Genomic DNA, 24124 nt, shown 5'->3' with positions numbered 1-24124 from the left:
TGGAGTCACGTAAAATGAATAAGTTAATAGTATTAATTTTTATTAATAATTTCTATTAAAATTTGTACTCAAGTAAGAGTATCATCACTTCAACGTATTTAAAAGTAGCCGTCCAAGAAACGAGTCAGGAAAAGTAGAGACTAAAACGACAAGTTAAAAAGTAGAAACAATTTCTAAGTCAAAAAGATTTTTAATATAAAATTAAAACTAATAGCAGATCATGTCTATATTTTACAGAACAGGAAAAAAATACTTTTGGTGGCAATGTAAATACAATGTTTACTTTATCTTTTTGACCTCAAAATGGCCCAACAGACAACAAAACAACAAAGCTGCTGTATGAACAAGACGTCTCACTTTGACATAAACTGCAGATCTGTGTCTGGTGAAGTTTTGGTGAAAACAGGTTTCCTCTTTATTTAGAGAAGTTACTCACAGAGGGCAGGTATCTAGACATTTTACTCAAGTAGAGTAGTGATACTTCAGAATAATATTATTTAAAAAAGGAAACAGTACAGTGATGTAAATCTACACCTAAAAGTAAATTTTTTTGTATAAATGATTTTATTTAGGTTAGAGAGTAATATATAAACAAAAATGTTTTTATTGTATCGATTTTTTTTCTTCTGAAATTTAAAATTAGATAAACATTTCCAGTCATTTATTTTAACTATAACACATCAACAATAAAGAGGAGTTAAAACAAACAAAAATTTATATATATATATATATATTTTTTTTTAAGTACAAAAATAATCCCTGGACTGTAGTCATAAAACTGTTTATGTTTTATTTCATTTTATTTAATTTTATAATCTAAAATAAAATAAAAATAATCCTTTACTTTGAGGAGAAAATCCGAAAGTAGTTCACACAAAGATAAAAATATAAAAATAAAATATAAAATATTTTTATATTTGTAAATTATGAATTAGAAACATAATTTTGTAAATTTAATTTGTAAGTTTTATCATTTGTAATATACAAAACTGTTAATTCAATTTAATTATACTTTATTTTATAAAATATAAATCTCATCATTGTTCTACAGTCGGAAAAATTCAACAAAGTAGGTTCACACAAAGATGAAAATATAAAATAAACAAAATGTAAAACAAAATTAAGAATAACTGTACAGTGAGAGCAAAATTGCAACATATAAACTGCAGTTATGAAGAAATAATGTACTTTGATTCAAAGAAATGTGCAACTACATATTGGTAGAATAATTTAAAAAACAGCAACAGAATATTTACAACAGAATAAAAGCCCAAATGTGATGTTATTTAATTTTATTTTACAGTTTTGGTGCAAAATTACTAAAATCTACTGTGTCAGTTGTACATTGTGTGACATAATTCCTTTTTTCAAGTTTTTTTTATAATTAAACTTTTGTTTAATGAATAAAATATCAAACACATGACCTTTTTAAACATAAACAAGTCATAATGTTAAAAAATCACTTGCATTTTTTCAAAACAGTTAGTTTTTTTTGAAAATTCATGACAAAACTGTGCTCCTAAGGTAACATGACAAGAAATAAGTCAATAATTTGTCCCATTTGAATCCAGCCTGTGTGTCGCAATCCACAGTTTTGGCCGCACAACGCCTCAGACGTCTTCAGATATTACTGCGCCGAGCGCAACCCGGGCAGCGGAGGGATATCTGGACCTAATTACCGGGGGTGAAATCAGTTTATTGAAGCGCAGCTGTGATTTTCTTGTTTTTTATATTAGCTGCGCTCAGACACAGAGGCGACGAACCAAAAATCTCCCTTTCAAGTGTGAGGTAAGAGTTGTTGATGTCTGCGAGATAATGCAGCTGCTGAATCAATATGAGATAAAAGTTGGTCACAAAGTGAGTTTAATCAAGCGGAGCGGCGTATTGAGTCATTAGTCACCTGCTGCTACCTGTCCGAGCAGAATGACTCAAAATGTTGAACTCATACTATTTTACAGAAATAACAACTTGTGATTTCCTTGTAGAAGTTGCATGCTTGGACTTGGGCCGGAAGCCTTTTTGTTCCCCAGAAATATGTTTTTATTGTTTCATCATTCAGGCTGCAGTTTAAGCATTTTCTAAGTTAATTTCTGCTGCAAACCGCCAACATCTGGAATGTTTTCGTTCAGTTTTTTCCTGCTTTTGCGCCAGATTGATGAAGATAACGCACATGTGTAACGTTTTTTCCTAAATAATTGTTAAATTAAAGCTTATTAAAAAGCTGAAATCACTTAAGCCGGTGCAAAAGAATCTGTTCATTATAAATTACTTAAATGGCTTCAATCTGTGACATAATTTGGCGATGAGGGATCCCCAAATAATGAATGCAGAGTTTCCTTAAGTCTGAGCTGTAACCGCCATTTTGGTAGGCAGGAGCAGTGCAAATCATAAATGAACCATAGCTTTGAGACAAACAGAAAGAAAGTATACAAAAAAACAAAAGTTTAAGATTCAATATTTGTACTTATGTTGTTTAGAAGTTAGATAGGAACAGATTGTTGTCATAGCATCTGTCATGACGGTTAGTTATGGTGCCTACTAAGGCTGTCGGCTACAAAGTTTCTGGAAGTGCAACGTCACATGAGAAATGTTTCTGATTTTTTTTCTTTTTTAAATAATGAAATGTAAGATTTTTTAAAAAAATATGTAGGTTTATATAGGGTTGTTGTTTTAGGGTCCATTTGAAAACAAAATCTGGATCAAAATAGACTAATATTAGCAAATGTAGCACTGCAGTATGTCAGAGGGGGGCGCTGTCCAAAGTAATAGTAGCTGGAACACGTTGAGATAATTTTAAAAAAAGTAAAACGGTGACCAATATTTTGTTTTCTGTTTTTTATTTATCTAAAATCATGACTGAGTATTTTTATCCCCATTTGCATCAAAGCGTCTCGATTAATGGAGAATTCGCCAATTCCAGTCTCTTCCAACTGATTGGTGCGTTTTTAAAATGTTTATTTTTTTGTTTGTCTGAGAATCTTGAATGCTTGTTTACCAGTCAGAGATGTTGTATTAACACCAGCAAGTTATGAAAAATAACTGTAAATGTTGCTTTTATAAGAGTTTTTTAAAAGTTGCATCATAAACCTACAGGCCATCAGTCCAGAAGCTGATCTGTTGGATGGAAAAAACAGCTGAAAGGATATGCATGGACAGGAAGTTATAAAACATACTTTTATTTATTTATTTATTTTTTTTACCAGCAAGACTAAAGATTTGATATCGGCTAAGTTTATATATTAGAGAATCTTTAATGTTTAAGTGAAACTTTGTATTTTCCTTCCAAGACGTAATCAGGTTGCAGATTCTTTTAGAGACTCTGTATTTTATGTTTAACCAGATTAAATCCATCTGAATACTTTAACAGAAAGTGAACAGACCAAAGGGTGAAGGATTGGCCGAATTGCGTAGGACCCTCGTGTCTTCTTGTGTGAAGTGTTGGTTCCGGTTTCAGAACCAGATGACTCTGTGTGAATATAAGCGGACTCATTCTGTCGTCTTCCCTGTGAGGCTCTGAGTCACACAAACGCTGATGATGTCAAGCTGCTCGTAGTGTCTGATCTGCAGGTCGCAGCTTGAATTATGGGCTGAATTACAGCTCAAAAGTTTGTTTCGTTTGTGGACAGGTGGACCGGTTTGAATGTGTGCAATTTCTTGTAATTATCCCCACGCAACTCCGGCATAAGCTGGCGAGTAATTATGAAAAATCAAAGTTTTTTGTTTTTTTTAAAGTAATTTTGGTAGGTCAACCGAGGTTGGCCGATAAATTTATGTTAATTCATCAAATTTTTGTTTTTTGAATGTTTTTATTGAGTAAAATCAGGATTTTTTTGGTTTTCTTTTCACCAATGCACTCGTTGGGCTTTAATAGCTCAAAGTGATGTCATCGCCCCCAGGGCGGCCATCTTGTTTGACCAGCATGTTTTACAGCGTCTATTCGTATGGACTTTGAATAAACTCTGACAGAATATTAGGGAAACTATTTTGTTCATTTTTTTTATATTCAGAGAATAAAGTCATACTACTGCTTTACTCTCCACTCAAGAATACAGTCGTAGTAAGACAATAGTCAAAATAATGCGGGAATAAAGCATTAATTTGACCAGAATAAAGATTTAAATTTGGAGAAGGAAGTAATTTTGAGAATTTCTACATGAAAGAACAATGCGAGCTTCTTGTGAAGCTAACGTTTGGCATCGGTTTTACAGTTAAGGTCATTTGAACACAAGTATCAAATTATTTCCAGCAGCAGGACTTAGAAATGTTTTATCAAAGGACTATTTCACCTCAGACACTAATGACGAAGTGTTTTTTCTCTTAATTTTAAAATATTTTTTTTCTTTTTGGGAAAATTGCATCTTTTTCTGCTAATATAACTTGTAATTAATTTAACAAAAATTCCTGTAACCTGGCCCTATTTCTCCATCGTACAACTCTGAGAAGGAATTAAAAAACACTTCTTCTGTAAATGAAAGCAGAGGCTGACATTGATTTGAAACTTTAATTTTTTTAATTTTCTTTTCTTTTAAACACCATACTGTTCAACTTTAGCTAGGAGTTGGATGATTGTATCTATTTTATTTCTTTTTGTTTCTATTGGAATTTGTTTTGACTGAAATGGGGGAAAATTTCTCATGCTTTCTTTTTATGGTGAGAAAACATCAAGTCTGAATCTGAGATAAACCATTGCTAACTTCCTGGGTGTTTTTATTTTTGACATCATTCACTGTACGGTTAGAAGTGAGTTTATGTAAAGAGGCGAAATAAAGGAGATTGTTGCATCTTTTAAAAATCTGATTTATGAACTGCCTCTCTGCACTTTTCTCTCGTTTTGCTACAGCTTCAGAACAAAACAGAAACTAAAGTTGCATTTCTTCCAGATGAACTCGCCTCCACCTTTTGGTTTGCCACGTAAAACTGAAACCAAGAGAATCGTTTTGTTGTTTTTCCTTCTTGGGAATTCCTCAGGAATCCTCCAGGCTGCAGTGTCCGGGAATTTCTGACGACAGTTTTTTTCCTCCAGACTCCCAGAGGAGTCATGTGTTTGGGATTAAACTTTCATATTTAACACGGATGGAGCTTGAAGACTCCAGAACCACCACAGGGTCGAAGCTGTTATCAGCCTGATAACACATTTTCCTCCCGTATTTGATAATTATGGATAACAAATCAACAGGAAGTAGTTTAATAACGGCTTAATCTGCCTGTTGAAGCACATGGAATATGTAACTTTTGGATTATGGCTGAAACGATGCATTGCGATGAATCTATTATTGAAATAATAAACTAGTACACAAAGTCAAAGTCCATTTTCTGATGGAACACATTCAAAGCAGTAATTAAGTCAAAACTGTACAAAAAAACACACATTTCATATTTAAAATGTAAAAAAGATTTAGCTTCACCTGGTTCTAATTCCTTAAATAAAACAGAATTAACCACACAGATTAACTCTCGCTTTATTGAAAAGTCAAGTAGGACGGGCTGATATTTTTACATGTTGACGTTAAACTAAAACTAGTTTATTTCTGTAAACATCTAAATCTATATACTCATATTTGTGGTAATTGGTTACAGCTTGTAATGAAGGGAATCCACAATAAATGGGCTTCTGTTTAATTTCCACCATGTTTCTTCCTTCCACTCAACTTTCCGTGAATGCCAACTGGGCGACTGTCAAATTAGCTGTCTTCCCAGTAATTGTGTGGACCATAACATTTTAAAAATAGAACAAATGAAATCCTTTAGCTTACGCTTCGTTAGCTGTAAGATATAATTTTCAAATATAGAAAAAAAATATAAATTTATAAACTTGAGTTTTTAACAAAATTAGATTCTTTTTTTAGAACTTTGTTGCAGAAGTCAGACTTCTGCAACAAAGTTCATGTTTTCTCTCCACTTTCAGTTTGACTGCGAGCCTGGTGAAAATATCAGAGCAAGCACTTTTATTTTTTTGGTTAAAGTGCTAAGAACAAAAACAAATAAGGAAGCTGCAGCTTGATTACTAATAAGATATTATCAAGATGTTGAGGAAAAGCAACAGGTGGTTGAATTTAGTAGTTTAAAGCGCTTACTGTTTGTATCTGACCAGTAGATTTGTGTTTTTATTGGTCATGGGTTATTCGATTTCCCCAATGTTTTTTATTTATTTATTTATTTATTTTTTTAAAAGCAGGTTTAGTGTAACTTTTTAAAAGTGACCCATTATGATTCCCTGGACAGTTTAGGATAGGTCTATGCACTGCACAAAAGATATTTATCACATTTTATGGACATAATCATCGTTGGATAATGAGGTTCTAGTCAGAATGATCTGTTTTAGGGCCTCTGAGTCCAAATAAGCTGCTGCTGGCCATACCCCCCCCAACTCAAGGTTTGCACTCGCACATGAAAATGGCTACAAACAGATGCACTAATCTATAACCGAACATCTTTGTAAAGCATTAGTAGAGCCTCCTGTACAACCAAAAGAATGCAGCAAGTGATTTCTGAATTGCAAGTCGATGACAAAACACTTGTCTCTTCCAGTAGTCATTGTACAGTGCATCGCAAATCATACTTATTGATATATCGCTTATGGTTATATTTGTGTTTACTAATACTGAACACCTGGGATGGAGTAGGTTGTCAATAAGCAATTTCCCCTTTGGGAAATAACTTGAAATATATAATATTCTGAAAAAAATAAAATTATAATAAAAAAACAGCTGACCAAACATGCTGGAGTTCAGCTTAGGTTGCTAGGTAGCAGCCTGGGCTTTTCTAGAGTTGCTAGGTTACGGGACACTCCCCATGAACTGGAACCTAACAACCGGGAGGTTTTTGAAACTACTCGTTTTCCAGACACCAGAAAACATTAACTTGTTGCTAAGAAATGGCTGGATATTTTTCTTTTAGGCGCTTGGGATGTTTTTAGAAGCAGTTGAGACCCAAATGGCAGTGTAAAAACATTAAAAATTTGAATTTGTTTTTAACTTTCTTTTTCTGTCTATCAAAAAAGGTTCAGAAACGGCAAATATTCTGTAAAATGATTCTGCAAATCAAATGTTTAGTTAAAACGGATTAAATTTATAGCACCACTGAGCAAAACCAGCGTAAACTCTGTTATTTCACCCTGGTTTTTGTTTTTACAGATTTTTTTTGTCATAATGTTGGGGGAGGATCGTCTCTGTGTTGAGTAACTTTGTGATTGCTCATGATTTGACCCAACTCGTCCTCCCATTTGGTGAAGTCAGCTGGTATTGTGAGCGAGTCACATCCTGCAGACTGTTGACCCTGTGAGAAAGTGGAGGCAGGATTCGGTCGGCTTCCTGGAATCCACAGTGGGAATCTCCCCCCCAAGCCTCCCACTTCCCTCCTCCTCCTCTCCACTCAATGCTCCACTCGGGTTTTTGTCGCTGCTCCGGCTGCTTGTCGCGCTCCCTCAGGTCATCCTGAATATTAGCGGGGGGGAGAAAAAAACACCTGTCAGGTGTAAGGTGCTGCTCTCCTATTGGCTGGGAGGAGTTTAGGGGGAGGGGGGACTCGTCATATTTCCCTTTAGGGTCTGAAGCGCTGGTTAAAGCAGCGGAGGAAGAAATATTTTAGATACGAACCGGTGATCGGAGCGAGAAACCCGTCAGAAATAAACTGAGGTAGGTGGATTTGTTTTAGTATTTAGCAGCTGCTGAACATGGAGTCCGTTTCTTTCTTACCTGCTGCTTTGTGTATAATCTCACTCTGACGTGAATCATTCACAAGATTATCTGACTTCATTTGTGTATATATATATATATATATATATATATATATTTTATACTGTCAGGAGCGTCAGGCAGAAATTTACTTTGAAATTTGTGACCGACGTTTTCCACTTTCTCTTGAAAGGTAATGATTTAAGAAAATAATTTAATGGAAAGTTAGGTTTGAAATCTTCAGATTTGGCTCAACATGAAGGATCCCAGAGCATATGGAAGAATTAAAAAGCTGCTTATTATGAACAGAGACGCATGAAAACCCGTTAAGATGTGTAAGAACAAAAATTGAAAACTAATCTGACTTGACGCATCCGGAGTGGATGTTGACATAAGAAATGTATTTAAATACTATCATTATAAATTTTTCATTTTCTACTTTTTGTTTGTAAATTTCTATATTTGTAATACTTTTAAACTATTTGTATATTTACCTGGTTATTCGTATTTAAACTTTTCTATTAAGTGTGTTTTACTACTAGAAATTATTTAAAGGTATTGAAATTTTTACCATGATGTACATCCAGAAAAACGTGATTTATTAAGTTTTTTTTTTAAACTATTTTCTATATAAAAACAAACTGGAGGGAATAATGACTCTGAGCTGCTTTCTGGTTTGTTCTTCAGACGTTTAGTTTAAATGTTTTACGGATTAACTCTAATTTTAGTAGATTTAAGATAATTAAGAGAACAAAACATGAATTTTAAATGTTCAAACCCTCAGTTCGTATCAAAAAGTCAAACCAGGAAATTTCATTCATTTTTCTTCGCATTTCTTATGAAATTTATCTTTATTTTCTCAGCCTAAAACATGCAAGGCACATTAAATTGGAGCACTTCCCTCAATAGTTGACCTGCTGAGTGACGGTACCGGTACCGACCCGGTCGGCTATGCAACTTCCGGTCTCATTGTTTGCTTCATCACTGTCAGTAAAACTCAAGCGATGACGGTTAACTACTGAAATCTGCGTGCAGTTGCTTGCCGGCTTCCTGCAGGCTGTTGCAGACGAGGCGAAAACAGGCAGGGACTCGTTTCTTTCTTCCTCTCTTTCTTTTTTTCTGGTGAAAAGTGTCAGCAGGTTGTTTTTGTGACGCAGCGGGAGGTTCTGCTGTCTGGTCCAGGCTCGGACTGAGCGCTGTCACAGGGAACAGATGGTCGCTCCGCTCTCTATTGACTTTCTGAGCCGGGCGGCGGGGGCCGCTGCAGGCAGATATGGAGTCTGGTTCAAAATATTGATTTCCCACATGAAAGTCCAGCGGATCCTGCTGCTTAAAGCCCAGTTTAAACCCAAGAGGAACAGCAGCTTAACAATGTAAACGTATTGGTAAACATGCGATTATGGAAAACTATTGTGAAACATAACGGGGAAATAATTGAGTGAGATTCAGGCTGGTTTTTCAACCAAAAAGATTATTTTTACAGAATTTTTGCCATTTCTGATCTATTTTTGGTAAAAAGACACAAACGCCCCAAAAATACCAGCTTTGACGATTAAAGGGGGACTTATTCACATTATGCAGATTTTTATACTTTTTGGGATTCAACTGCTTCTAAAAACCTAAGTTCTTAAAAATAAAAAAGAAAGTATATATATGTGTGTATGTATGTATATACTGTATATATGGCCAGATCTATTTATTTATTTTTTTTGTGTGCGTGTCTGGAAAATGGGCATTTCCCTCCTAATAAGTGCATGATAAGGGCAATGTGCCATTACCTAGCAACCCCAGTGGAGCCCTGCTCGTCTCCTAGCAACCCGAACTGAGTTCCAGGACATTTACGCTGTGTGCGCTGTACAATGGCTGCTGGACAAGACGTTTTGTTGTTGACTTACCATCCAGAAACCACTTGCTGCATTCTTGTTGTTTGTGCAGGAGGCTCTACTAATGCTTTTCAAATATGTGCAGTTGCAGAAATGCGCATCTGTTTGTGGCTATTTTCACATGTGAGTGTAAACGTTGGGTTAGGGGTGTGGCCAGCAGCAGCTTTATTTGCATTTAAAGTTACAGGAGGCCCAAAAACAGCTGATTCTGATAAAAATCTCATTATCTGAGTGATTTTGTACCAAAAATGTGGTGAACATGTTTTGTATAGCCAACAGATCATAGCCTATTCAAGGAATGTTGAACTTCAACAGGTTTTCTCTGTTTCAGCACTTTTTCCTGGACAGACTACAAACATGGCCTCCATCGCGCCGTTCAGCCGCAGGCAGTGGGCATCGCAGTCACTCAGGGTCACGGCCAAAGAGCTGTCCATCGTCTCCGCCCGGGGAAAAAACACCGCCATCGCAGAGCGCTTCTCCAAGTAAGTCCTCCTCATAGCAAGACTTTTTCTCCACTTTACCAGTGAATTAATCTGCCAGTGGAACTAGAACTTTTCCATCAATATTAAATAATTATTGACTTAAAAGAAGCTCCTATCCACTGCAGAGCTACTTGTTAGTTTCATCTTATTTGAAGTTTACGAAGATATTTGCTCTGGAAATTAGACCAGAAATACTTGGTAAGGTTTTGTTTTTGCAGTGTAAACTTCTGGTTCTGATCCAGAGTTTAATAATTCACCAGCAGTTGAACCATCGTGTCGCTCTGAACTCATCAGCTGCTGAAACTGAATCTGATTCTGCTGCTCAGCTGCTTTCATTTCCCTGTTTGCTCAGTTTTACTCAGACTTCATCAGCACTTTCTATTTTAAAACAATTTTGTTTCCTAGTAAATATTTTGATATTGTTTGATAATATCAATCTGGCACCATTCAAGCCTCTCCAGCTACATGTCAAGTTGCCTCCTGACCTGCATGTCGGCGTACGAATGAGTGCATTCATCGTTTGTTTTTCTTATTTAGCTCTGATTTCTAGAAGAACAGTGGCTCCAAGGGAGTAATGGGACCAGGCCAAGAAAAAAAAGGAAAATTCAGAGGAAATGTTGTAGTGATATAAGAATAGAGTCATGGTAATATGGGAACTCCAGACACAATAAAGCAATGTTGAAACTCCGGTAAAATGAGGAATGTTGAGCATCTTGTAGTCGTACTTTGGTATCGGTTTTACAAATGAGAAAATACTTAATTCATTAAGACATCAACATCAGATTACGTTTACTTTGTCTCGTTTTGTGTGTTTTGTTTTTTTTTTTAATCTTAGCCTGGCCCTAACGTGTTGCCTTTAAGACCAACGTATATGTAGCCAAATATTGAAAGGTCTATATTTGGCTACATATTGAGGTCAAATATTGATCTTAATATTTAGTGGAGGTTGTTTTCCTCTGTTCCTGTTTTTCTGGTTTCCTTTGGTTTCCCAGTAGCTGCTGCATCAGTTTTCACGGCGTTTCCAAAGAACTTGACATGTTTAACATTTGAGAAGCACAAACTCACAAAGATTAATGGAATAATTGACATGAAGGACGATAGAAAAGTCAGGAAAATTCTGCTATTATCACAGAAATATAACTATTTTGTCGGGTTTATGAATTAACTGATCTGGATAAATATGTAAACAAAGCAAAAATAACTTTTATTGTCTAAAAGTGGTAAACATCAGTCGGTTTATTTTTTCATCAGTTTGTCTTCGGTCTGGTTTTTGCAGATGCAACATTCAGACATTTTGTTTATATCTGAAAAAAATGGTGTAAAATGTCACAACTCTGGATATTTTAAATCAGGGAATGCACTGAGGAGACTTTCCAACTTTATCATGAATATATTTAAGTTTAACTTGATTATTTAACACAAGTAAACTTAATTTGATTACTTGTGACTAATTAATACAATGCATTTAAGTTTAATTACCTGCTTTTTTGGGGGGGTGGGGGGGGTTAGTTTGTATTGTAATCGTGTGGTATGGAAAATGAATAATGTATTCTTAACACACTTTGGAAAAATCCAAAAGTTTATAATGAGGACCAACAGTTGACATATTATTGTCGTTTATTTTAATTTGTGAAATGATTTTGTGTGTTTATTTTTAGAAAACCCAGTTTTCCGTTGGTAGAGAAACGCATCATTTTCTGACTATATTTCCATTGCCAGTGTTTTTCCAGACCTGGAAATTACTTCAGGCAACTTTTAAAAACTTTCCCGTTATTTTAAAAACTGCCTAGCAACCGGTTGCTCCAGTTTCTCGGGTTTATAAACTTTATTTTGTAGAAGTGCTTCCTGTTGGTGCTTAAAGTGGCTGCAGTTTCTCCTTCTTGCCACTAGGGGCCACTATTGCTCTGCCTGCAGATGCAGCAGTTTGTACAAAACCACCCGACAAATTGTTGTTTTAAATATTTTTATTGCTTCGTGAGTAGATTGAGAGACATGGAAGGTGCATTAATCATTTTAGAGCATTTAAAATAAGCCTTTTTTTCTAAGCCTTCAAATGATTCCTTCTAATGTATGTAAAACTGTTCTAATTCTAGTAAAAAGGTTAATTTCTCCTATATTTTAAGTTTTTTCTGCTACCAGTGGTCTTTATTTGCAGTATTCAGACAGGAACATGTCAAGGACTAATGGCTTCCATTTGAATTGAAAGCAGTCGGTGAAACCAGATATTCCTCCATGTTTCTGGGACTTTTTTAATTCAAAAAAGTAAAATAAAAGCTGCTCAGTCATCCATGACATTCAAAAAACCTCCAAAATGCATAAGCTGAAGGAAACTCTGGAAGAAATCTAAATTAATCGAATAAAAAAGTGCAGAAAACGTTGGCTGGAAAAAAAATCTTAACTGTCAAGTAATGTAAATATTGGCCACATTCACTAATAAACAGTCCAGATGACGTCTTTACGATAATAAACATGTAAATTCCCTAATAGTTGCACAATATATTCAACAAATTTCCTTTAGTTTATCGCTTCAGTCATCTTAAAGTTGCTGTTTTTTCTTTTTTTTTTATTTATTTGGACGTCACATAAAGTCTGGAAATGATCTTTGGATCCGCTGCTTCTGGTCGCCATTGTCCATTAATGTCTGCCATGTTGTTTTTTCCTCCAGGTACCAGATGGCAGCAGAGGAGGGACATGCAGAGAGGAAAAAAATGGTTGGTGATGAGCTTTATTTTTTACTTTTGGACCTTTAAAATAAAAGCTTGTCATTTTTGTTACACTGCAAAAACACGAAATCTTAGCAAGTATTTTTGGTCTAGTTTCTAGTGCAAATATCTTCTTACACTTGAAAAAACAAATTAACTTGGAAGTAATTTTTCGTCTTATTTTAAGTAAATAATTCCTTAATATTGACAAAAAGTAGTTTTTCTACTGTCAGATTATTTCACTTGTAACAAGGAAAAAATGTTGTTAAAAGTGAAATAATCTGCCAGTGGATGTAATACTTTTTCATCAATATTATTTCATTGAATCAATTTCCGATATCTTGCTGAAAAGTTCTTTGTAAGTTTGTTTTATTGCAAGTGTAGCCAGATATTTACACTAGAAACTAGACCAAAAATACTTGGTAAGATTTTGTGTTTTTGCAGTGCAGTTTTGCTAGCTCGACAAATTTGACTGGCAGCCAATCGGACAGATGAATAAATCATTTTAACTTGTTTCTTAATTGAATTACAGATTCTATTTTATAAGAAAAGAATGTTGTTAAATGAAAAGTGGAAAATTGAACAAATTTGACACTAAATGGCAACAATTTAAGGAGTTTTTTTGCCTTAATGCAACCCCTCTTTTTTTCTTTAGTATATTTACTATTTTTTATTAAAGTTTTGCATGTGCTCTTGGTTCTCAAACATGCATCTTCAACTGCATTGTGCATACAACATGTTTATGTTTTACCTTTGTTCTATATGCAAAAATATCGATCAGAAAAACTTATGACTAAAGAAAATATATTTTGTTATCTTCCCTTTTCTGAGGCCTCCACTTCAAAAAACATTTGTTTTGAGATGGCTGATAAAATTATAACCAGTAGTGCTGCTTCAAAAGCAGCTGATGTCGCTCAAAGTTCAACGACCTCGGAGTCGCCGACTCCCAACAGCTTTTTCTTCATCGACATGAAGCTGCAAACAACAAGTTTATGTTTCCACCGTAACAAGATGGCCGCTTCCCTCGACCTCTGTGGTTTTGACTCGCCCGGCTGATTAGCGTCGGAGTGAAAACCGTCCTGAAACGGATCGGTTTTTGCACACAGCTAGCTCGGCCTGTGGGCTGTCAGCTGAGCCACAATCAGCACATCGTCGGGTCAGCTGAGGCTTCGTCTCACAAGCAGCCAGTTGAACGGTTTTGTTCTGATGGGTGAAATTAACCAGTCGGTTTTAATTATTGCTACAAAACTCTTGAGCTTCAAAATGAAGCTTAAAATACTTTTTATAGATCAAAGTACTACGGTGGTTGCACTGGCAGATTATTTCACTTGTAACAAGACACTTTTTCCATGTTATAACTTATGAAGTAGTACTTTTTCATCAATATGAAGGTATTATGGTAACACTTTATTTGGAGGTGTGTGCATAAGACTGACATGACACTGTCATAAATATGACATAATGCCTGTTATGAACATGAAGGAGTATTTATGAATGTCTGACTGTTGTCATGAATGTCTGACTGTTGTCATGAAGTGTCATTCGGTAAATAATGACACTTTTAATGCAAAGTTGCTTTAAAAGTCCATTAAGTCCCATATTGGCATTTAAGTGTCACTATTTACCAAATAATGCAAAGTTGACACTTTTAATGCAACTTTTAAAGCAACTTTGCATTAAAAGTGTCATTATTTACCGAATGACACTTCATGACAACAGTCATAGACATTCATAAAGACTCCTTCATGTTCATAACAGGTGTTATGTCATATTTATGACAGTGTCATGTCAGTCTTATGCACATCACTTCAAATAAAGTGTTACTGGTATTATTTATTCCAAACAAGCTGCTATATCTTAAAGTTACTTGTAAGCTACTTTAGTTATTTCAGGTGTCGTAAGACATTTGCACCAGAAACTAGACCAAAAATACTTGGTAAGATTTAGTTTTTTGCAGTGCAGCGTTGACTATGAGGCAGTTCTCCAAATATTGTCTCACAACATAAACCTAAATGTGAACTGGAAGACGCCTTAGAGCCTGATTTATCTGCACACAGTCACCTGGTTCTCAAAACTACTTGAATTTTAAATGTTGCAATCCGTTTTGTTTCAAATCTTGAAATGACTTCAGATTAATTCGGTTTGTGAGTTATGCCTGCTCATCTTGTCTGAGTTTGTGTTGGAGTTTGAAGAAGTCACAGTTGGGATGTTTTTTTGGTTTTTATTTAAAATACAAGTCTAGAAAGCTGCAGGTTTTCTCCATTTCAACACAATCTGTCTAATCTGACAGCAGCATGTTTATTTAGAGGCCTAAATGGAAAAGGTTTTCTGCAGATGTTCTACATACTGCTGTCATTGTTGCCTTTAACTTTAAGTTTACATTTGCTTTCTGGCATTTCTCCCATCCAAAGCCATTGTGTTTAAATTAAATAATTTCCAAAGGAGGATTATCAAACATCCAGATTCAGGATCTCCGCTGTTCTTGGAGGTTTTCTGCTGTTTTTGTTTCCCCCCCTCCAGGTTTCCAGCGTTACCTTTTCCTCATTTCCTGGACTTTTTTTTTCTCACTGAATGTCTCTGTTTCTGATTTTCTCCCTCCTGCCTGCCTTCACCTCCCCCGCGCTTCAGTTTCCTTCTTCCCTGCGTGTTGTAGGGGGTGGGCGAGTTGCTTCATGCTGCTTCATTCTGATCATTTCTCAAGCCTTTCACATCTGGGGCGGCTTGTGGGGTTTTCCTCCCGCAGACACGGCGTTTTACACGACCGCGCGTCGGGAACCGGACAGCCGGAGCGTCCGCATCACTCACAGGTTTTTACATCTCCGCTTTCCATCTATTAGAAAGTTTTTCTCCTTTCTTTTTTTTTTTTTTTTTTTTAACCAAATCTTGCAGCTGCAAAGTCATGCTGAGCAGCTCACAGCTTTTCTTTTTTTCTTATTTGAGTTTTTAGTTTGTGGTTTCTGTTTCCTCTTGTCTTTTCCTCCTCTGCAGACTTTCTTTTTCGCAAACTCTGACTAAAGTTTGAGCTGCTTTTAGAGAATCAGGTGGTGAAAGTCCAACGCTGATGAACATTATTGAGCGAGTTGAACCCTGACGCCTGGATTTCTGTCTACCAAGGTTTGGGTTGATAATGAGTCATGATGGACTGTTTTGTTTTAGCTGGCAGAGAAAAATGAGCCTCTCTGCTCCGTTTGAGTGCGTGTGCATCTGAAAGTTGTCTTTTTAATGCTGCACAGCTGTAATTTGAAGCTGATATGAAGATAATATCTGGTTTTGTTGATCTAAGAGATGCTGCAACTTCATCTGTTCACTTCAAATCTCCACATCTGCAGGCAGAGCGTCTTTGTGCGACGTACTCAGAGGAAACAATGCAGACTGTTAGCTCAGTTTGTTGCAGAGTAAAAGTATTTTAATGTTGTTTTTCTGCATGATCATTACACACGGCTGCAGCTTTTAATGGCGTCCAGATGAGCAGGAGAATTAAAAAGGCCAATAAAACAAAGCAGGAGCATGTTGGGGATGTTTAATGTGTTTTCAGTCGGGGTTTTATGGGACTAGACCAACACGAAGTGGTGCAGAAATGTGAAGTGGAAGTCGAATTATTCCAGCGCAACAAATTACGTATCTCTGTTTAGATTCAGCTGTTCTGAGGAAAAAAATGGAGGATGGGAAGAGTTTGATACAGCTGCAAACCAAAACCAAACCCGAGTGCAACGATCATTGAACCAGCCGGGAGGGACATGGTGACTCTGTCCCATCTGAGCTGTGGATCTCTGCAGCTCCTCCAGTGTGTTGCTATGGCATTAACACCAAAGTAACGAGACGTTTGCACCATGCTTTGGTTTGGAGGAAAACTATTGAAGCTGTAAAGAAAACGACATGGTCAGGTTACGTACCACAGAACTTCAAACTTATCAGTCTTTATGATCAACGTTTGGGTTTGTTTTAGTTTTCATGTTTGTTTTTTTTTATAATGACCACACATTTGGTCTTTTTTTTTTTTTTAAAGGAGTGAATGCATTTCTAATAGTCTATAAAATAAGCCTAAGTGGTTTAATGTGCCATTTTTCCAATTAGGTTAATTGATTGCTAAGGTAATCAATTATTCTAGCTCTAGTTTGGATGTTTTTCCTCAGCAGGTGAGCTGATCAGAGTTGATTGGAAACATGGATGGAGATAAATATTGACTCCTTCCAGCAGAACGGCAGCCTTGAATCTAGAGCTACTATGGTAGCCTTAGTTTAGGTTTATATCAAGTTTATGAATGAACTTTCAGCCTCTTCTGCTGTGTGGATCTCGACTGGCTCTGGTAAAACGTGTGTCGACACGGTGGAGATCCTACAGAGATGCAGCTTCTTATGAAACATTCTTGAATGATGCAGTTTGAGGGCAAGTCACAGCTGGTCTCGTGTATTTTGTTCCTGATTTTTCTGTGTTTAGTTGATGGAAAACTTTGATGGAAATTTGATCTTTTGCACTTCACGTTGACCTAGTTTTTAAAAATAACCTTCTAGTTGGATGAAGTTTGATTCTCCAAAGTTTTCCCCTCTGCTGATTCACTTCAAGATTGGATGATATGACTTATCAATCTTTTTTTTTATATCCATATTAGATAAGATTTTAATTGTTTTTGAGTTTTTATTTCTTTCCAAAAAGAAATTGTACAAATTTCTAAAAGTGGCTTTTATTTCAATCATCCCTTCTGTTAATAAGACCAGGATATTGCAAGAATATACTCATATTAGCAAATAAAGTTGCATTTTTACCAGAAAAAAAACTTCAAAAGGTTATTTTAATAAGTATTAAAAATTTGGTGTAACCATTTTTTCTTCTAAATAAACTCTTCTTTGCAAAATTGTTTCAAAAATCCTGCTAATTTAATGCTGATGTGTTAAAAAATGAAGTATTTCCATTAATCATTTAGTATAACTGCACAAAATGCTCAACATTCCTAACTTTTAGGTTTTTGTGTTTGAGTTCTCATGAAATTACTACTCTGTTCTCTGAATATTTCAACTTTAGTCTAGTAAAATATAAAAATCTTAGCTTGACAGTTCTTCAAAAACAACAAAAAAATCATTTAATCTCTTGTTTTTATAACCTGGAAGTTTGTTAGCCAAAATTAGGATTAAGTTTTTGTTTCAGAAATGATTTGATGTACTTTCACTGCAAAAACACAAAATCTTACTAATTATTTTTGTCTACTTTCTGGTGCAAATATCTTTTTATTTCAAGTTTACTAACTCACAACTAACTTTTCAACAAATATATGGTGGCTTGATTTAAGTAAATAATTCCTTAATGTTGATCAAAATAAAATAATTCTGCTGGCAGATTATTTTATTTGTGACGAGATATTTTCTCGTCTTATAAGTGAAATAATCTGCCAATAAAACTAGAACTTTTTCTTCAACATTAATTATTTACTTGAATCCAGCTGCTATATATTTGCTGAAAAGTTACTTGTAAGTTAGCTGTGCCTTATTTTACGTCTACTAAGATATTTGCACCAGGAACTAGACAAAGTAACTTGGTAATATTTTGTGTTTTTGCAGTCTTGGAGTTAAATACGTCAATCAGATGATGCATAATAAAGTGAACTGATTGAAGTGGATGTTTTGCTGCTGTCTGCAGGTTGTGGAGCCTCTTCCATCCTCTCTGTCTGGTGGAAATCTGAGTGTTTTAAAGAAGCGTTGGGAGCAGCAGCAGCAGCCGTCCACTTCCCAGAGCCACAGCAGCTCATCACCGCTCGCCAAACCCACGTCCCGTTTCCAGATCCAAACGAAGGTCCTGAGAGCTGCAGGATCCTCTCTGGAGGTTCACCCCGAGACCAGAACCGACCCGTTGACGGAGGAGGACGAAGACCTGATGGAGATGGAGGCGAAGCCCGGCAGAGACCTGGAGGAGGAGCAGAAGGCCGCAGCAGCTGAGACGTCTGACATCGAGAAGCCCAGTGTTCCCATCAACAGTCTGAAGATGATGTTTGAGAGAGGAGACGCCCCCGACAAGGCGAGTCACTTTCCCTCAAACCTAAATCTGAGTGCGCAGTGAGATTGACATGAGCGCATGTATACACTTGGAGGTGACCTATTATGGTCAAAATATTTTAATGTCATTTTTTTTGTATAAAATTATTCTTAAATAATCAGATTTTAATCTGGTCAGTTTACGTTTACACTTGTATATACAAGCGTATGTGTTTGAAAAGCAAAAGTACCAACAAGAATGCAGCAAACACTCTTACCATCCAGAGTGTTTACTTACTCTGGATGGTAAGTAAACACGCTTGTCTTTTCCAGCAGCCATTGTACAGAGCAGACAGCAGGAAAACCAGCTGACCAAATGTGCTGGAGTTCAGATTGGTTGCTAGGTAATGGGCAGAGCTATGCTGGGGTTGTTGGGTAATGGCGCAGTGCCTTCTGATTTGTGACGTTATATTCAGAAGGCTTTTGAAATGGTTCTCTTTTCCCCAACATAAAAAACATTAACTTATTGCCAAAAATGTATTTATTTTTTCTTTTTTAAGTATTTGGGGTGTTTTTAGAAGCAGTGAAGACCAAAATAGAAGCTCAATAACTGTGGTTAAGTATACAAATGTTTACTTTTTAAATTTCAGGTCGTATTTCAACTTTTCTTGAGTGACTATTGAGTACAGAATATATAATAGTTTTATGTTTGAGTTTAAGAGACCCAGTTAAAACAGCTCAGGTCCCAAGCGCTTTAAAAAGGAACGCTACACCACTGATTCAATCCAAAACGGATCAAAACTTCCTTCTTGTCAGAGCAACATTTTACAGATGATGCAATGCTTCATCCGGCTTTCAAACCGTATGTGCAAGAGTCGACAGGAAGCGATTTAAAAAGTGAGTCGACGGGCTAATGTTTCACGTTTTCCTGACGCTAAAAATGCAGTTTAACTTATTGAAGCATCACAACTTTTTTTTTAGAGGTCTACTCTTTCCGATGCGTTCATGCTTTCGGTCACATGGTGCAGCCTTGCTGCATACCCCTCTGCTTGAACACCCACACACTGACTCAGCTGACAGCCAGCATCTCGGACCGACTCCTGCTTCACGCTCCCTCAGGCTGCTAATTGTTGATTGTTGAGCATAAAAAAGAAGAAATTTACCATCCAGTCATGTGTTTTCTTTAAGGCATTGCAAAATGTTGTTGCATTAGATGTAAAAACGTGGTGCAATGCTGGTGGTTTTTCTAACTTCTGCAGCCGGTCGGCGGTGGATCAAATAAAGTCTTGATTAACTAATCAGATAAACTATGCATGATGTGAAACAGATCTTTCATTTATATGCTTTCCTTTAGCTAAATTGCCTCTTAGGTGTATTCCAGCTGTAGGTTACGTGGTTTTCTGAACTGGAAAGTCTGCAAAGTTTTTGTAAATGTTGCAATTTAAAGCTAACCCAACTTGGTTTGAGATATTTGTTTTTCCCCCTCTAAAGCTTAATTTGTTGAAACCTTTTCTTTCACCTGTCAGTTGTGAACATTTCCACTGCAGGGTCCAAAGCCAGGCTGATTCAGTAGATGGCAGAAGGTTTGGAAACAGATTTTTCCTTCCAGGCATCAGCAGAATGTGACTCAAATACAGGGAATTAAGCCAGGTTAGCCTTAATATCCAGTTGTTTTATAGCAGTTATGGTTTAAAAACAAAGTGCTGTCCCTCCAGACTGTAGAAATGTGAAAGTGGAGTGTTTTCTAAATAATTTTCAATGTTTTTTGTGAGAAAATAAAAAGCTACAGCTACAGAAATGACTTTAACCCTCGACTCTCACACAGCGGTTAGTCTTTATATCTTAGGTAGAGTCACTCCAAATCAGTGGTAGGACCTGTTAGTTGTGCTAACACTAAAGAACTAAACATAAAGCGCAATACGCTAGAAACATTGTACTTAGCTAAAGCGCTAGCACCCACCAGGTATCAATGATTCGTGTTATTTTGCCCTCAAACAGGTCAAACTTACTACATGCGTATCAGGAAGTGATTCTTTGGAACAAACCTTTCACTTGTGATTTCAGCTTTATAATGCGTATTGTTAACTATCAGTTTTGCATGCAGCACAATGGTAGATTTTAATCTGGAAACGGAACAGTCTTCACCCTCTTCAAAGTAAAAGCATGAATATAAACCTCTTGAATAATTCTTAAGTTGATGACTAACCTTTTTTATTGAGTTTAAAGTTTACAAAACAGCAAGGTAAATGTCGCTTTAGAATTAGAGCAACAAATAAAACCTTTCATTTTTAATTTAAAAAAACTTTACAAGTTTTGTCAACAATTTTGGCCCTAATCGATTAGAGTATATGCAGATGATACTTTAGTTTGGTCATAATTTTCTCTTCTGTCCATATTTTACCTCCTTACTCCTGATTTTACTCTCCACATCCCACCAAACTCCATGAAGGCTTCTGAAACATTAGCTGGGAACACGCTGGGGGTCTGGGAGGCTTTTTGCTAAATGTCTTTTTTTGGACTCCATGATCCAGATCAGCGTTTGCGATCGACACAATGGCCTCCACTGTATGACCGAACTCCTCTGCCGCTTTGTTGAGCTTCAGAGAGTGGATGATGTAATGCTGCAGGCTCCTGATTGCAGACAGCTGATCTGTTGCCTCTTCAGACCATCTTCCTCCCCCTCCAAAGGCCAGAAAAGCCCCTCCTCCTCTTCCTCATCATCAATCAACCCTGAGCTTCTCTCCCTCCTCGTCAATCTAAACCCTGTTTTTCCTCTCCGGCCGTCCCTCCCTTCTGGTGCTGCCTTTGGTACCACCAGAAACTTCTCTTTTCCACTCTGGTCTTGTTGAATCAACCTATCGGATATTTGTGAGAGCATATCGGGGCTAGGAAGGAATATTTAAATTACGAGAATAAAGTCGTAATATTATGAGCAAAGTCCAATATTGCAAGAAAAAGCTGGCAAATTAAATCGTATTACGTGAATAGTCATAATATTATTGGCACAAAATTGTATAAAAAGTAAAAATAATGTCTTTATTACTGTTTTTGTCATATTACAAAAATAGTCATATTATTAACGTAGTCATGTTATGTCGTAATGTTACAAAAATAGTTATATTGCAAGAGTAGTTGTAGTATTGTGAGAAACTCAACATGAAAAGTCGTAATGTTACTGAAATGGTACAATAATGCGAGAAACTTAATATGAAAATAGTAGTAATACAAAAATTTGTAATACAAGTCAATAATTTAATTTCTCTTTGGGATCAATAAAATATTTTAGAAGTTATAGAAGTATAACTTATAGAAGTATAGAAGTATGTTATGAAAATAGTTGTAATATTACGACTATTCTCAGAGTGACAGCAGAACAGTCATAATACAAGAATAAAGTTGTACAATATTAGAATGAATTGGTCGTTTTATGACGACTCCTACATGGAAAATAAATGTTAAAAAATGAATGTGGACTGTGGCACATAGTGAAGTTATATTTTATCGGTTTTACTGGGCTACTTAATCTGAACACATTAGGTAGTCTGTCAAATTGTTAGCATCAAACTATCAGTAGGAGGATTTTGAAACTATTGCACAAAAAATAGTTTTGAAAGAATCACAAACTAAAAAAGCTCATCACGTCGGAGCTAAGATTTTATTTTCTAGTAATTTTACAATTTTCTTCTGATCACATTGTGTTCATTCTGCTAATAATACAACTTTATTCTTGTAATTTAAAACAAACATCTTAATTTGGCCCTAAGATTTCTCCATAAATAAGGATTTGACTTGAAAGGAGGCGTTGGTCACTGCTGTCAAACCAGGCTGCAGGATAAGTTTGTTAGGTTATTTTAATATTTCCAGTTCTGCGTTAAATCAGTGAAGTCGTCTCCCCTGTGTTCCAGTTTCATTCCAGTTCTGCTGATTTAGTTTGAGTTTCCCAGCAGTTTTAATCCTCCCAGTGGAAATTGTGCAACTTGGCATCAATCAAACTGAATACGCTGGAACAAAGAAGCTCGAAGTGAGGAGCGCAACTCCTCTGCAAAATCAGAATCCAGCGAAGATTAAAAATTCTTCGGGAGTTTGATGAGTCACTGACGACCTCTACAAGGAGGGAAAACCCCAAAAAAGTCTTCGCTGAAGAAGATTGTTGTTCCAAATGATTTCTAAGTGTGTATATATATAAAAAGTTGAGTGGAAGGAAAAAGTGTGGTAGGAAAAGATAACCGCAGCCTTGAGAGGATTGTTGTGCAAAATCCATTCAGGAATTTGAGACTAATAGTTGTTTCACCATAGTTGCAGCTTCTGAGATGTACCATTTTATATCCAGAGGATTGATCTAACGGTGTTTTATAACTCTGCTTTAAGCGTCTCTGCGTTTTCCCCTGACCTGTCTGCTTTGTTTCTTAGTTTTCATGACGCTCTTAGATCTCCAACAAACCTCAGAATAACAGCTGGAATTAACCAGAACATAAACTGCAGACTAATTAGACTTCTGAAAGAATCAGAACAGAGAATGAATAAAAACACATCAAGTGCTGTTTGATTTTATTTTTAAAAACTGAAAACTATCATTTTTTCTTTCTAAGTTGTCATTTTGTTTTGATTTATAATATAAAGTACAAACAGTTCAATGGATGTGAATGCGTGTTCAAGGCACAGAGTGAAAATGGGCGACTATTAGGGGTTGAACCAATTAGTCGACTAGTCGACTCTAGGACGTCTCGCGAGTTTTTACATTTCATGTCGACTAGTCGCAGTCATGTGATTGCCGGTGGTGACAGCCTGTGCTGATCTGACAGCACAGTATACGTCACAAGACACAAGAAAAATAAGTTAATACATTAGTTTAAATGATATGTAGATGGATGCATATTTGTGGTTTTACAGTGTTTTTAAAAGGAGATGGAGTTGCAGCTGCAGTCCACTACAAAACACGAGCCGTCTAAAACTCGCCCCCTTCCTGCTAAGGATGTCACTTAGCCGGCTCGCGAGTGTCTTTGTCACGACAATCTAACTAATACATTATGTTGCTGATTAAATAAAGATCTGTGGTAATGACAGCTGCTGATTAAATAAAAGCCTGTAGTTGGTAATGACAGTGTATACTTGTCTGACATATATATAGCCGTGAGTTCGTGCTAAGAATGACACTTCGTGCTTATAAGTGGCTACAAAATGGCGTCTTCAAAACAGATCGAGGACAAGCCCGCATCTTGTCAAACAGGTAGAAATTCGTCAACAGTGTGGAAATATTTTACTAAAGATGACTCTTCCGGTTTAACTACCATAACATGCAAAATCTGCAAAGCTGTGCTGAAGTACAACAAAAGTACGACCGCGATGCACAGTCATTTGAAAAGGCATCCGCTAATGCTAATGCTAGCTCCTGAACAACCGGCTCGATCCAGTCAGTTGTCA

General features: G+C 36.3%; 1 protein-coding gene across 5 annotated transcripts in view; it reads left to right on the top strand.

The window, feature by feature from the left end:
• Nucleotides 1–1641: 1641 nt before the first annotated feature.
• Nucleotides 1642–24124, top strand: part of lima1a (LIM domain and actin binding 1a) — a 36317-nt gene continuing 13834 nt past the window's right edge. The window contains exons 1-4 of one of the 5 annotated variants that reach the window (XM_028011012.1): nucleotides 1642–1788; nucleotides 9888–10038; nucleotides 12704–12749; nucleotides 18372–18746. In XM_028011012.1, coding sequence (XP_027866813.1) covers nucleotides 9914–10038; nucleotides 12704–12749; nucleotides 18372–18746 — 546 coding nt within the window. In that variant the 5' untranslated portion in view covers nucleotides 1642–1788; nucleotides 9888–9913. Of the gene's footprint in view, nucleotides 1789–7385; nucleotides 7635–9871; nucleotides 10039–12703; nucleotides 12750–15356; nucleotides 15548–18371; nucleotides 18747–24124 lie in introns of those variants that run through there. The other 4 variants (XM_028011015.1, XM_028011011.1, XM_028011013.1 and 1 more) reach the window with 4 other exon arrangements.

This window comes from Xiphophorus couchianus, chromosome 24, assembly GCF_001444195.1.
Source record: "Xiphophorus couchianus chromosome 24, X_couchianus-1.0, whole genome shotgun sequence".
NCBI lineage: Eukaryota > Metazoa > Chordata > Actinopteri > Cyprinodontiformes > Poeciliidae > Xiphophorus > Xiphophorus couchianus.
Note: the sequence above shows the minus strand (reverse complement) of the source record. Positions and strands in the feature narration are given on the sequence as shown.